The sequence below is a fragment of the Orycteropus afer genome, unplaced genomic scaffold, assembly GCF_000298275.1.
Source record: "Orycteropus afer afer isolate SDZICR_OR568_19922 unplaced genomic scaffold, OryAfe1.0 scaffold00292, whole genome shotgun sequence".
NCBI classification, from domain to species: Eukaryota; Metazoa; Chordata; class Mammalia; order Tubulidentata; family Orycteropodidae; genus Orycteropus; species Orycteropus afer.
In genome coordinates, this window is record NW_006921879.1 from 4,227,126 (window position 1) to 4,242,648 (window position 15,523).

Sequence of the window (15,523 nt, forward strand, 5' to 3'; positions counted from 1 at the left end):
ATATACATTTTGTTTCATGACATTGATTGCAATCCCCGCAATGTAACAGCACTCTTCCCACTTCCTGAGGGCTTATTTCCTAATGCAGATGAAGGGAACAAGTAAAACCAATCCAATTTACTCCATCGGGCTGTGTGCTGACATATTTGAAACTACAGAGAAAAACTCAGGCGTGGCAACATGAAATATACGCAGCCTGAGTTTGAACCAAGTTCTCCTACGGACTTGTGTGGCTACGGGCAAGTCAAGCAGGTCTTACAAAGTTTCCTCATCTGTAAAACTTCTGTTTCCAAACTGGTAGAAATGAATGTGTGTGTGTGTGGAGGCATTTAGGGGCCTTCCCTTTGCGAAAAATGAGGGCGAGTATTGCAGCGGTCAGCTTCTAAACCCTGGTTGAGGGCTTCTCTGGCCCAACTATATTATTTACTGATGAGGAAGGCGCAGGAAGCCGACTGATTTGTCCATCATCACACAAAAGTAGTGTCAGGATTTGATCCAAAAGGCCACGGGGTCCCTGATGATGCTCACGCTACCCGCGTAAGAAGAGCGGCTAGCAATGGCTGCTCTGCAACATCACCTTCACCGAGGGAAGCTGAGGAGCGACATCTACCGGCAAGTGCAAGCAATGCAAAGAAGACGAGCGGGAAAGGATTCTGGGTACTGCGACATCCGGGAGCCAATACACTCAGTTCTCCCACCTAATTCCTTTTCCATTGGGCCGTGATAACTGTCAATCAATTTTTTGCCCAGTTTTTATTGGCTTATCTTCAATCAATTACATGCGCCTTTCAAAGAGTGTCTTTACATCATTAGGTCTCCTTCTGAGTCTTACGTAGTTTTCCAGTTCCTTTATTCCATTGGTTGGATCATGTCCTTCGTCTCGTTCATCCTGTTGGGGGCGGAAGCGAAAGAGCCCGTATTTCTATTGGCTTAGTTTGCAGAATGTGACTGTCTGCAAAGTCTACAGAGCGAGTGTTATTCAGGAAGAACGGCGCCGGAAGGGGCCAGTTTGTCAAGATGGCGACATCGGTGAGTGTCGTGTGGTTACTTCTTCGCGTCGCTATTTCAGACGTTTTCTTTCCTTTTAGTGGCTCGAGGCATCTCAGAGCAAACTATTGGCGCGAGGGAAGGGTGGTGATGAAAGTGGCTTGAAGGAGATGGCCTCCCCGGTTCCTGAGGCAACGGCAGCAGTCGAAAGACTGGGAGCTGGAGTTCGCTCCTCTCCAGTAATCTGAGGGGCAGGCCTGCTGTGAAGTGAAGCTGCGTATGTACCGGAGGCGATGGGCTCGAGGTCTAGGGTGTTTGAGGGTGTTTTCCGCCCAGACGTCCTGTTTTGTCACAATCATGAGGAAAACATCCCGTTTTCTCATAATCCATATTGTCCCTAAGGAGTATTCTGCTACTGGTTTATTCACCAGCCGCTGAGCGGGAGAAAGATGAGGCATTCTGCTTCCTAAAGATTTACAGCTTTGGATACTCTATGTGTCGCTATGAGCCAGAATCAACTAGATGACAGTGGGCTTGATTTTTTGTTTTTATACTCTTCTTCACCCTTCTGTAGGAGGAGGTGGTGGAGTCAGACCTGCCAAGCGCTGTGACACTTTTGAAAAACCTCCAGGAGCAGGTAAGTAGTGTCACCTTTCAGGTGACACGGGTTGTCTTTGTGGGCTTCACCCCTAAACTTTGACGATTTGAGGGCAGATATTTGAATGCTAGAAAAAACTATAAAAGTAAAATGACTTAATGAAAAGTTTTTCATGCAAGATTTCAAAATAATTGCTTTTTTCACTCAAAGGTACACAGAACACTCCATAAGCACCATCAGAAATCACATGAATCAATTTCCTTTGTAGCTAAGGAACAGTTGCTGGGCAAGGTGGTATGATTTGCTCTTTGGGTGACCAACTAATAAACATTTATATATTTCTCATTCATTCATTTTAACTTCAACCAGTGCAGATAAAGTTACAGGTGCCCCATCATAGTCCCCATTCCTTCCCCAAGATTTGATAAAGATTATCTCTAAAGCTTTCTCTCTGTAAAGTAGTAATTTTTTTCTACCCTTTGAAGAACAATCTGAAACCATTTTTCCTGTAGTATCCGGTAACTAAGAAGAGAATATTTTTAAGGTGGTATTATTTAACTTCTGCCCTTTAACTTCTGACATGATGCTTTCTAGTCAGCTGTTCTATTTGATCTAATTTCAGGTGATGGCTGTAACTGCACAGGTGCAAGCTCTGACCAAAAAAGTTCAGGCTGGAGCCTATCTTACAGGGAAGGTAAGACACACTTGAAGCATAAGCATCACTTGATGTTCTCAATAGTTCTTTCATTGTAGGTTTATTGAGTCAAGTGGGGAAGGCAGATAGAAGCAGTAGCGGTCACGTTACAGAGTCATGACAGGTGCTTTAACAGCTGAGGGTAGAAGTTAGCTGCCAGAGGAGTTGAGTAAGTTAGGAAAGCCTTCTCAGAGGAGGTAATAGGATTTTGAAGAATCAATAGGAGTCAGAGGGACAGAAAGGAATATGTGCAAAGGCACAAAGACCAAAAGCATGGTAGTACTCTGGGAAAGGAGGTAAGTCAGTGTGGTTGAATATACATTTTGGATAGGAAATGATTGCAAAAAAATAGTCACTCTGTGAAGAGCTATGTAGGTTAGATGAGGAGTTGCTGCAGTATTGCATCTAATCTAAGACGTTATATCCCTGTTAGTTTATTTTACTATGGTGTCTTACATGTTGTTGTGATACTGGGAGCTGTACCACTGGCATTTCAAATACCAGCATGGTCACCCATAGTTGTCAGGTTTCAGTGGAGCTTCCAGACTGCAAAAACGACAAGGAGGCCACATGTTCTGACCTCCTCTAACCCTACAAGGGGAAGGCAGGATTACCAGCAGTAATCCAAGGCCTATTACTGCAAGGCCAGACATGCTGCCTCCCTCCAGCCCTTTCACCAACCGTTCCTCCCAAGGCACCCACCACCTCTCTCCTGGGTTCGATAATTCACTGCAGTGGCCACACAGAACTCACAGATTATGGGGTTTATTAGGAAAGCACCAGGCTGCAACTCAAATTCAAGAAAAATGCTCAGTCTCTCTCCCAGCCCACCGTCCCTCGGCCAACAGTCTCTCACAGTCTCTTTCCCAGCAGCACTGGTCCCCCGGTGTCTCACTCAGCAATGCGTGTCTCTTGCATCTCTTTCCCAGCAACGCCTGTCTCTTTCAGGGGCGCGTGTCTCTTTCGGCAGCACGTCTTCCTCAACCAGCAGTCAGAGAGAGCGTTCTGCCTCCAGGAGGCTTCCTTTTGCTCCCGGAAGGGTGGTCAAACTAGCCAATCACAGCATCAGAACTCTAAGCACGTGAGAGAGAGTGAGAACCTCCCAGAACATTGTATTGTGCCACGCCCAACAGAAATACTCCAGGTGGGCGACTTTAAAATCAGGATCTCCTCAGTTGCTAATAGCAATTTCCACCTTGGAGTTTACAAAGTCTTATGGGTAGAAAAGCCACACTAAGTAACTTACTACACTGCACAGACTAAGACAGACTAGAAAGAAGGCCTGGTGATCTTTTTCTGAAAATTAGCCAGGAAAACCCTATGGATCACAACAGAATATGTTTGATACAGTGTTGGAAGATGCACCCCCTAGATTGGAAGGCTCTAACAATAGCCACAACAATGGACATAGATACACCAGTGATCATGAAGATGGCACAAGTCTGGGCAGTGTTTTGCTCTGTTATATATAAGGGGTCCATGAGTCAGAGCCATCTTGCCTGAAACTAAGAAGAAGAAGATGGTATTAATTGAGAATGTATCGCTTTTTTTATGTTGTTGTTGTTGTTGTTATTTGCCGTCGAGTCGGCCCCAACTCATAGCGACCCCTCCTTGGGTTTCCGAGGCAGTATCACTATGGAAGTAGGATTGCCCAACCTTCCTTCCGAGGAGTGGCTGGTGGGTTTGAACCGCCAGCCTTCTGGTTAGCAGTCAAGTGCCTTAGGCACTATGCTACCAGAGCTCCTTTTTTTTATGTAGTAAGGAGAAATGATACCTATTAATCTATGATGTAATACCATTGATTAAAAAATGTGTTCTAATTTTAGAGGTGTAAAAATATGAAAATGATGTGCATCTTAGAATTGAAATATGGTAGTTTTCAAATTAAGGTCTTAAAGAACTTTCTCAGGGATCATTGAGAGGGGGTTTCTGATAGGAGGACCCCTCATCTTTGCTTGATTTAGAAAAACTCTGATGATTCTTTGTCCTTAGGTATTATTTAAACAGAACATACCATATTTCAATAGTGTGAAAATCATTGTAGTAGATAATAAAATTTGTTCAAAGATTTTTAAGCAGGGGAGTTACAGCAGATTTATGTTTTAGAAAGGAAATGAGCTGCATTTTTGAAGTATTGTTTTCGTGCTGATTCTCATCTTCACTTATTATCTTCTTTTTTTTTTTCTTTCCACTTAAGATTTTCATCTGTGCTTTTTCTTCTTTGTTTTTGTTTCATATGTTTAAAACCCAGTTTAAACTTGATATGGTCAAATATGTCACTACAGCCTGCTACTCATCTTTTTAGCTGTCTTTGTCCTGGATACTGTGCTTTGACCCACTTGGCCTTTTTTTTGATGGACTGCTACCATGCATCTTATATTACCACATATTTGTTTATTCATTGAGCAGATATTAACTAGGTTATCTTTCATGACCTAAGACCTTTTCTAGTTTTTGTTGTTGTTGTTATTTTGTTTGCCATTAAGTCAGTTCTGATTCATGGCAACTGCATGTGTTCAGAGCAGGGTTCCCAAGACTGTAACCTTTCAGAAGCAGGTCTCTAGGCCTGTCTTTTGAGGTGCCTGTGGGTGTGTTCACACCGCTAACCTTTCAGTTGACTGAAATATCCTATAATATGTAGAACATTCCCCCATAACAGAGACTTATTAGGTCCCAGTGTCATTAGCTCTTAAGTTGAAAAGCCCTTTTAAAGTTTTTGTTGATTTTCCTGCCCTTCTATCTTTCAGTAATTCTCAGTGCTTTGCTTCTCATGTTAGCATTATTTTTGTTGGCTATTTCAGGTACAGTTAAGTTCTTGAGACTACTACCAAATACCTTACATGAACCAATTTGGGAAATTTTGAACTTGGAAAAAATAGTATCTTGTCTGCTGAGCACTCCTGAGTCACCAAAACTGGATCTGCATCTCTAACTCTTTTGTTCACCTCAGGGTCTCAGCTTCTTAGAAGTGAAGGACCAGTTACTGCTCATGTACCTTATGGATTTGAGCCACCTCATCCTGCATAAAGCTTCAGGAGGGTCTCTTCAGGGACATGCTGCAGTTTTGAGACTGGTGGAGATTCGCACGGTATGAAGCATTTAGCATCTTAGAGTTCTAAGTTTCAAAATCCTGAACTCCAGGACTGTCACACAGTAGCTCGTTCAAATGGGTGTTCTCATGTTTCAGTGAGAAAACCAAGTGAAAAAAATACTTTTCTCCTCATTTGCTCTATTTTGTTCATATTTTACATGCTTTATCTAGCAGCGTGATATAGTGACCTTGATGTGTGTTTAACTTTGGGTAATTACCCTGTTTAATTACCATGTTACAGGTTTTAGAAAAGATTCGTCCGTTGGACCAAAAACTAAAGTATCAGATTGACAAACTGGTCAAGACTGCAGTGACAGGCAGCCTCAGTAAGTGGAGGAAGGCTACAAAGTAAAGTAGGGACCATAATAGAGTTCCAAATCTTATAAAACCTGGGTTTGTCATTTCAGGTGAGAATGACCCACTTCGCTTTAAACCTCATCCGAGCAATATGATGAGCAAGGTAAGGGATTGCATTATCTTCCTGATTTTCCTAACGAGTCTAAACCTAAATGAGCCCCTCATAGTGACCCAGGATCTCCTGTGATTGTTTTATTACTCTTGATCCCAGTTTGTCCCTTAAAATGGTTGAGTATGAGATTCCCTTTCCTCTCTTTTGTTTATATCCCTACTTTTCCTGGGTTATTCTAGCTGTGTTTTTCTTCTCATTTGCATAACCAACACTTCCTGTGTTTTGAGGACATTGTGTTCTTTTTGTAGTTGAGCTCAGAGGATGAGGAGGAAAGTGAAGCAGAGGAAGGCCAGTCTGAGGTGACAGCAAAGAAATCTGTAAAAGGAGCATCTAAGAAATATGTTCCACCACGCTTGGTTCCCGTACATTATGGTATAACCTGTGACTGGTGCCTCCTCAGCATGAATTGTGTTTCTCTTTTCTTTTTCTCTATTGTGGGATGACCCTTGCTAATGTTTATCACATAGATGAAACAGAAGCTGAGCGGGAGAAGAAGCGTCTGGAACGAGCCAAGAAGCGGGCATTGAGTAGCTCTGTTATTCGGGAACTTAAGGAACAGTATTCTGATGCTCCAGAGGAAATCCGTGATGCTCGGCATCCTCATGTCACTCGCCAGAGTCAGGAGGATCAACACAGGTCTGAATCCTTGCAATTAGAAACTACGTCTACTCTATAGAGACCTGTCCTTGAGCTTTGGATAGATATAATTAAGTCTGCTACCAAGGGAAACACTTACATAGGAAGTATTGTGGGAAACTTAGAATGATAGTTTCTAAGAATTAGAGTTTTGAAGTACAGTATAGTAACTAAAAAAAAGGCTTTGTTTTTTCAACTGTTCAGGCTAAGGTTCCACATTCTGAAGCATATGCTATGTGAAGAGGAATATATACAATTTCCCTAGTAGGGCTTTATAATTCTGTATTTCAGTGTCACAGCTTTCACTTTGGTGGAAAAGGCAATAAAGGCAGATTTTTTTAATGGCCCTGAGAGTGCTAGATAAGTTTAGAGAAGAAAAGTAGAACAGCAATTGTAATTTGAATACAGACTCATCAACTTTGCTTACATAGCAGTCTCTACTGTTGATAGATTTGGGTAAAAGGGTCCATTTAGGGAAAACTGTTTATAGAGCTATAATACAAGAATTCCCTGATAAAATATTAAAAATATTCCTATAGATAGGCTATGGGTTTGTCTATAGGGTGGAGGGAAGTCCTAGCACAGAATATTTCATTGAGGAAGCAGTGTGGAGTATTGTGTATGTCCTTCCTAAATACTCTGTTGATGTGCTATGAAATTCCTTGAAAAGTATCTGAGCAAGAGGTGAGTAAATACCCAGGGCCAAGTTCTTGGCTGCAGCTCTCTCTCCATCATCTGAGCCTGCTGGAAACAGTGTCTGTCTTCCTCTGGCAGGATTAACTATGAGGAAAGCATGATGGTGCGTCTTAGTATCAGTAAACGAGAAAAAGGGCGACGAAAACAAGCAAATGTCATGAGCTCACAGCTTCACTCCCTCACACACTTCAGTGACATCAGTGCTTTGACAGGAGGAACCCCTCATCTAGATGAGGTGAGGTTGAGATACAGTGTGGGAGGGGACCTTCATGCTCTTGGCCATACGTGTGTGGGTCTTGTTTCTTATTACTTGTTACCATGAGGTACTTGGTAAGGGATGCTGATACTTAGAAGTGCACTGCTATTCCTTCACTTCTCCATCTGTCTCCAGGACCAGAATCCAATTAAGAAGCGGAAGAAGATGCCTAAGAAAGGTCGGAAGAAAAAAGGTCAGTGAAAGGCTAGAGTTCAGGTGATCAAGTACAGTGTGGGAAGTATGAGTTGGGACTCCAACTCTCTGAATTTGTTAGCCTGATTCTCAGCAATCTGTGTATTGTTTTCTTTAGTGGGCACAAGTCTCCTTAGATGAGCATTTTTTTCTTTCCCAAACTGGAAATTAGCAGCATTCACAAAAGGGATTTCTGGATCCTGTTTCTTAAGTTCCCGTAGCTCCTGTTCAGACTTCCTTGAATAGAGCTATAAAAATGTCACTTGAAGGAATCATTATCCCATTTCCGTTTGATTCCTATTTCTAATCTTTTGTCCTGGAAGAATGTAAAGAGTAGTGCCCAGGGGACCCACTCTCTAGATGCCTTTTTTTTTTTCCTGTCCCTTCAGCTTTTCCAACTGTCCTTTGCCTCATTCTTGGTTTCCCTTCCTTTCAGGTTTTCGGAGGCGGCGATGATTATGGGTATACATATTTATGTATTTTTTGTCATCCTGGGATACTTCTAATTTCACTGTATGTAGGGTTTTGTTCTTGGAATTCATTAATTGTTTGGACATGTGGAACAATCTTTATTAATAAAATTGATTTTACATAACACATTAAAGCCCCCTTTGCACATGTATTATATGAGTGGAACTGCTGGTATGGGGCATTTTTGCTGAGGGGGTGGTAAAAGAAGAAAGATGAGATTTTTGGGGGAGTAAGAGAAAGTTGGCTTTATGTATTTTTCCTTGAGAATGTATTTTTCCAGAAACCAGAAATTGGTTATTTTATAAAAATATTGAGAGATTAGTATAATCAACTCTTTCAACACATTACCCCAACTTCCTTTATAATTTGTTGTCTTAATAGCTGAAATAACATACATTTTAAGTTTTATTCTGTCTTGGTTATATAGTGTTGCTATAACATACTACATACTTCAGTACCTTTAACAAACACTTATTATTCTCACAGTTTAGGAGGCTAGAAGTCTAAATTCAGGGTGCTGGCTCTAGGGGAAAGCTTTTCTGTCAGCTCTGGAGGAGAGTCCTTGTCTCTTCTTAGCTTCTGCTTCCTGGTTCCTTGGAGATCTCTGTATGTCTTGCCATCTCTCTTTCCTCGTCTCCACTTACTAGCTTGCATTTAATTTAATCCCTTTTATACTTTAAAAGAGATTGACTCAAGATACACCCTATACTGATTCTGTTTCATTCGCATAACAAAGACAACACATTTCCAAATAAGATTATAACCATAGGCATAGGTGTTATGATTTACAACACAATTCAATCTATAACATTCTACCCTTTGGCTCCCCAAAATTCATCTTATTGCCACCTGCAAAACACATTCATCCCATTGTATCATCCCAGAAGTTTCAAATCAACTCCAAGCCCAAAATCTAATCCAAATCATCAAAATCGTATATGGGTGAAATGTTAGACATACTTCATCCTGAGCAAAATTGCTCTTCATTTGAGAGCCTGTGAAATCTGGAGTATAGGTTATCTGTTTCACAAATACAATGGTGGAACAAATACAAGGTATACATTTCCATCACAAATGGGAGAAATTGGAAGGAAAGAAGGGATAATGGATACCAAGCAAGTCCAAAACCCAACAGAACAAAATTACATTAGCTCTCAAGGCTTGAAAATAATCATCTTTTCTCTTCAGAAGGACCATCTAGGCAATGGCCCTGGGCTTCAGTTCCCTTCCCAGGCTCACTGGAATGGAAACTCTGCTCCCTTGGCCCTGCTCTAGTCCATCTGAGTGACCCCTTGGTCTTCTGTCCTTTGGCCATAGCAGCCTCATACCCTCAGCCTTGGGTGGGACCCATTCCCCTGGCATACCTAAATGGCAGTCCAGCAGCACCACAGTCCAGAACTGAGTTGGTGATGATCCAACTCTTGAGATCCTGGAGGCCATAGCCCCACCCTTCAAGAAGGCTCTGCTTTCCATGCTCCTTCCAACAGTTCTGATCTCCAAGCTGATGCAGGGATGATTCTGTTCTTTTCTTGGAGGACAACAGATAAAACTCCTTTGGCCGGTTTCTTGCCAGCAGAATTCCAAGAGGCAGTGTTCTCTCCTTTTCTTTCTCTGTCCATTTCAGTCTGTGGTGGGTTTTCTGCTATGGTAGTTATGTCCATCAGTTGTAGGTGTAATCTTTCTAACAAAAGATTGTGTAGCCACATCCTTGATGAAAATTCTAGAACACATGTCTTTAGTGTGTACCACAGGACTTTCCATATCTTTAAGTTTTATTTTCATTTTGCACAGTTCATTTTTACGTCCCTCTCTTTCCTCACATTTTACTATGAGTGGTAAGGAGAAACCTTGCAACCTCTTTAAGATCTTGCTTAGAAATCTCATTAGCCAGATATTCAAGGTCATCGCTTAGGAGTTCTGCCTTCCACCAAACATTTGAACATAATTTAGACAAGTTCTTTGTCACTGCATGAAAATCATCACCCTCCCTCAATTGTCTAATCATATTTTCCTTTGAAACTTTAACAGAGCACATTTAACATCCACATTTCTATCAACATTCTGTTGTTGACACCATGTGTATTCTCTGAGACAGTAGAGACTTTCTCTACATCTCTCTCTCCTTACTTCCTTCTGAGCCCTCACCAGGTTTGCCTTTTATGTCCATAATTCTACCAACAGTTTCTTCAAGACAATCTAGGCCTTTACTGTTAGGAACCTTAAAACTCTTCCAGCCTATACCCATTACCTAATCTGAAATGGCTTCCATGTTATAGGTTTTTGTCAGTACCAAATTTTGCCAAGTTTTGCTGCTGTAACAGAAATACCACACATGGGTGCCTTTAACAAACAGATTTATTTTCTCACAGAATAGGAGGCTAGAAGGCTGAATTCAGGGTGCAGGCTTCAGGGGAAGGCTTTCTCTCTCAGTCGGCTCTGGAAGAGGGTCCTTGTCTCTTGTGAGCTTCTGCTTCCTGGCTCTTTGGATATCTCCTGTGTCTTGGCATCTTCCTCCATCTCTGGTTGCATTTAATCTCATCTACCAAGAGATTAACTCAAGATACACCCTGTACTAATCCTGTCTCATTAACGTAACAGAAACAACCCAGTCCCAAACGGGATTATAAGCACAGGCATAAAAGTTAGAATTTACAGCACATGTTTTTGGGGACACTGAATCCATAACTATATCTTGCTGGCCACCAGGTGGCATTAGTGGTTCAGGAAACTTCCTTTCATGCGTGACTATAATCAAAAGATTAAACCCTTCCTCATTATCAAGAATTACTCTTGTCTCTGTTTCTGAATATTTTTCTTCTCTTTATAAATTAGTGAACATGGGGCTGATCATTGGTCAGTTATTAAGAGAAAGTACAACTAGAGAGAATAGTGAATGAGAAGACGAGTGCAAAGAATCAGTCTAATCTTGCATTTTCCAGCCTCTGAGCCTCCTTCAACTAAGACCTCACTTCACCAGAGTCAGTAAAGGCCAACCTTTTTACAAAGAACTTGTAAAAGAATGCTAGCAAGCAGGTAGGTAGAAATTTCCTAGCTTGAAGGTGAAAAGAATGAAAACTGCAGAGTTTAACAGCCAGCAATCTAATGGGAGTTACATATCTGAGGTCTTGTATTCCATCCAGAGAAGGACCTCTGTTGGAGAAAAATCCCTTAATGCCCTGTCTTAAAAAAACCAAGAAAACATCACCGTATTTGGTATTTTTTTCTCTTTAGGCCTTGGGTAATGCAAACAGCTAAAAGATGGATAAAAAGAAGAGTAGAATGAATTTATGGAAGACTTCTAGTTTTTAGGGTTTTTTTTAAATAAGGACACGATATCATGAACAGCTAATTTTTAGGTCTGGCACTTCTGGGTAGCATCATGGAAAGGAGTATAATTTGGGTCATTATATCACTAAAACCTTGTTGATTATGAAACCTATAAATTTGGATTTATACTGTTGTGCCTGAAGTTTGTTTTCAGTCAGCTATAGCCTGATAGAAGTTAGGAGACTGGTCTCAGTGCTTTCTTCAGCTAACTATGTGATCTTGGCCACATTAATTAACATTTCTGAACTTTAATTTTCCTTAGCTGAAAAACGAAAGAAGTAGACCGAATCTCTGAGATTCCTTCTAAATCAAAGAGCCTAGAGCTTTTCTCACAGATCACACCAAGATGAATTTGGTCCCAGGGCCTTTAATTCAGTCTCTGGCAGATCTTAGGTAGCCTTATGTGTCTAGAATCCAACACAATTGGATTCTACAGTTAAAATAAGAACATCTTACTGTGCAAGGGACCTTCATATTCTGTTTCCTTGAGTGAGTGTAGGCAAAGAGCCACAAGAACAGATTGAGAGATTCTTAGCCCTTTCTGGCTAAACTAACTAGAACCACTTTTGTTCAGGTCAAAAATGCTTTGGGTAAGACCACTACATTTGCTTCTTAGTTACTAAGATTTTTGGATTATAGGAGCTACCAAGGGAACAGATACGGTGCTTGCTTTTTTTTTTTTTTTAAGAGTTTACCTTGTGTCACACACTGAGCTAAGTGCTTTACACTTAATCTTTACAAAACATAGTTTTTGTAAAGATTGTTTCTCAGTTTGTAGTGAGGTACCTCAGACACTTGGGTTAAACAACTTGCCCAAGGTCATACGGCTAATGAGTTACAGAACAGTGCTTGGGACACACAAAGGATGGAGGACCTCAAATGTCCTGTAATCTTAAAAGTCTTCATATATATTATTTATATATAAATACACATATTCCTAGGTAGTTTATAACATCCAGTTCTCCTCTCCTCCCTGCCCCATTTCTGTCAGAAGCTATAAGTTCCAGACACTATTCTGGCCTCTTGGGATAGTAGTGAACAGAACAAACAAAATACCTCCTTTATAGCATTCACATTAATTCAATCTAGTCTTTAGTCCCTTGACATCTTACTTTCTTGGCCTCTGGATGACAGATATTGTTTGCAAGGGCTTTCCAACAAAAAGAATTATTCTGAGAGTGTTTGTACCAATGTCATCAAAGAGTTTTTAGTCTGTGTACCTTGAGAACTAGAGAATCCATTTTACTTGGATTCTCAATATGTACGAGACTAAGCGGGTTACTTGTGTTAAAGTAGGGATGAGAGGTCCTTGAGCTCAGTGTACTTACAACCTCCTTCCCCCAAGATTCCTAAGGAGCTCCGAAGAACCTTTAGAACTCTATGGGACATAGTTTGAAGAGCACTGTTTTAGTAGTTGAGCAAGAGAACTAAGAATTAGAATTTCAGGGTTTCTTTATGACTTTTGTTCTGTTACTTGCTTTTTTTCTTTCCCTTATTCCTACTCATAAGTTCCATTTTGATTGTTAAGCCACATGAATGTTAGATTTCTTCAGTGGAATACTGAAAACAAACCATTTCCAATATTCACTAAGTAATATCTGTCATATGTGATGTTGAGAGAGTCCTGGTATTATTCTGGGCAAGTAGTTCAGCATCTCTGCTTTAATTTTTCCATCTTAGAAGTGGAAAAGAGTGCTTGACCAAGGCCTGTTTTTGCCTCTCAAACTATGTTTTGTTATGATCATGAAGGCTTAGGGAAATTTTTCTCAGGAATTCACAGTAGTCTCCATGGATACTTTGTTGGAAAAACACTTTTTTATAGGTGAGGAAGGGGCGATCTGAGTGTATCTGTTTTCAGCACCACGGAGAGTTCATTTACTAGTCTGGTGGAAGGTACATCTTGAAACCAGTCCTTGGAGCTGCATGGTATGGACCTGTTATTTTACAGAGCCCTCTTTACTTGTCCAAATTTTAGTTCTGATTCGTGTAGATTGGGTAAGAATTAGCAGCAGTCCTGAGAGTCCTCTATCCTCCTTGGAATCTTGTCTGTAAACTCTAGTTTCATGTTTAGATTTAACCAGTGGTTTGGCCAACTTGAGGGAGAAGTGGATACAATGCTGTCTTCTGTTGCAGTAATGACATTATTCATATTGTTGTGCACAAGGTTTTTACCAGCCTTAAGAAAAATTCTGTCCCCTGCTCTTCTTTGCTTACAGACCCTTGAGGAGACTTAACAGTTGCTTTTTCATTCCTTGAGTTCAGCCTCTTTCTGCTTCTGCATGGAGAAAGTAATCATTGCTTTGGCTCTCTGCCCAGTCTTGCTTTTGTATTTCTTTGATCTCATTGTTCAGAGGGTCTCAGAGAAGCCCCAAGAGCCATGCCTTTGCATGTTTAAGCTATTGATGCTTTTGAAATAACAGAGTGTCGCCATGTACAAAGGGTATTAAAGGTCTATCTTGAACAAATTTGGGTCAATAGGTGGCAGTAGTCATCTAGTCCCGAGGTCCCCAATACCCCCTGAACACAAGCACATTTGATGGCCATTATATTTAAGGTTGTGAGAAAGGAGGTCACGTTGAAATCAAAATGGGGAAAAAAGCAATCCCTTTTGGTGGAAATGTTGAAATGTGCTGGATAACTTCTGTGGGAGTGGTGTAGGGAGGAAGATTGCTGTCAGATAGTGAAAGGCACTGTTAGGAGGGAGTGAGGCCACAGGATTGGGGGTGCATGGGGGTAGTAGACCTAAGATATGTGTCCTAGGTCTTCTGAGACTGTTAAATGGGGACCAGGGCCAAAAGGATGAAGTCTAGGACTGGGGGAAGTAGAGAGAGATGGGGGAGGGAGGGGCAGAGCTGTGTGAAGGGTCCATAGAAAGGGTGGGCTGTGAAGGGGAGGACTGCGGTTAGAGGGGGAGGGGGAGGCTGCTGCAATGCTGAGCCTATCTAATGGGAGAGGGGAGGGGGAGGTATTGGTCTGTGCTGCAGCTGCATTGGCTCCCCTCCCCCACACTTCCCAAGGAGCCAGAGCAGTGCTGGCAAATCTGTCTTCATGTATTTATTATTATTAAAAATGTGACGGATTCTTCCTCTGGAAGCACAACAAATACCACTGATCACATTTCCCTCCCCATTCCCTCTGCAGAGTTTTTGTGTTCTCTCTTTCATTCTCTCCATCCTACTGCCCGCCTCACCAACACATAAACACACACACATACAAAACACCTTGGTCTGTCTGACTGGTAGGGGGACCCTTCCTTTCCTTTCCTTCTCAGAGCTTGGTGGCTCCCTGGGGGTTTCTAATAATGGTTGGGAGTTTCCAGGCAATGATGGTGGGGAGCAGATGAGTGAGGGGCATCCATTGCACCATGGAGGGAGCTCTACTCTCCAACATCCAGTGGAGAAAGGAAATCACTTGGAATGAAGATAATATCCTTTCTCCAGCTAATGAAAGAAGAAGCAGGCTTTCACATCTCTCTCAGTACCTGGCATTCCTCCCCTTTCATACTCTTCTTTTTTACTGCCTGAATTTTGAGGAGAAACATTGACATGGGAAAAGCCAGTTCTCTGTCTTTCCTCCCTTATCTTGTTAAGTCCCCTCTTCCCAAGAGAGTCATATAGAATTTATTCTTCTAGCCTGAGTGTTGTGCTACTGAGAGGTTTGAAGGGCAGAAGCCATGGCTTTTCTCTCCCCCACCTGCACCCCGACATCCATACCTAGGCTCTCGAGGTGGGGGCCTCTTTTGTTGCCGTCTCTAACCCTTCACCATACCCATAGGTGGTGCTGCTGTTGCTCCACATGCAAGGCCCTCCTCCCCAGCATCATTCCCTCCACTCCCTGTCACCCTCCCCCTTTCCCCAGCCTTCTACAACCTGATTGTTATTCCACCAGCGTCTCCTCTACTGTTCCCTTCCTCAAATTAATTTTGTGGCATTCCCCCCCCCCCAGTGCCATCTTCTTCCCCTCCCCCCTGCTCCAGCTCTCTTCCTTTCTGTTTCTCTCTTTTTCTCTGTCTGCAGGATCGCCATCTCACTGCCCTAGCTAAAATCCATGTTCTTCTTTTCCCCTTTTTGTGCTTTTTCTTTATCTCTTCTACTGTTGGCATCTCA

The 15,523-nt window shown here is 41.8% G+C and overlaps 1 protein-coding gene across 1 annotated transcript; it reads left to right on the forward strand.

Moving 5' to 3' along the window:
- Positions 1–1,157: 1,157 nt before the first annotated feature.
- NGDN (neuroguidin) lies at positions 1,158–8,075 on the forward strand. The gene is made up of 11 exons (XM_042782359.1): positions 1,158–1,169; positions 1,565–1,624; positions 2,208–2,279; positions 5,230–5,367; positions 5,612–5,696; positions 5,778–5,830; positions 6,088–6,211; positions 6,307–6,475; positions 7,250–7,406; positions 7,563–7,620; positions 8,056–8,075. Exons 1-11 carry the CDS (start codon positions 1,158–1,160, stop codon positions 8,073–8,075), a joined length of 948 nt encoding a protein of 315 aa, XP_042638293.1.
- The last annotated feature ends 7,448 nt before the right edge of the window (positions 8,076–15,523 follow it).

Bases quoted from the DNA above. Each gene is read 5' to 3' on its own strand.
- NGDN (XM_042782359.1), top strand. The intron at 5,368-5,611 runs GTATGAAGCATT...ACCATGTTACAG, and splicing joins GACTGGTGGAGATTCGCACG to GTTTTAGAAAAGATTCGTCC. The intron at 5,697-5,777 runs GTAAGTGGAGGA...TTGTCATTTCAG, and splicing joins TGCAGTGACAGGCAGCCTCA to GTGAGAATGACCCACTTCGC.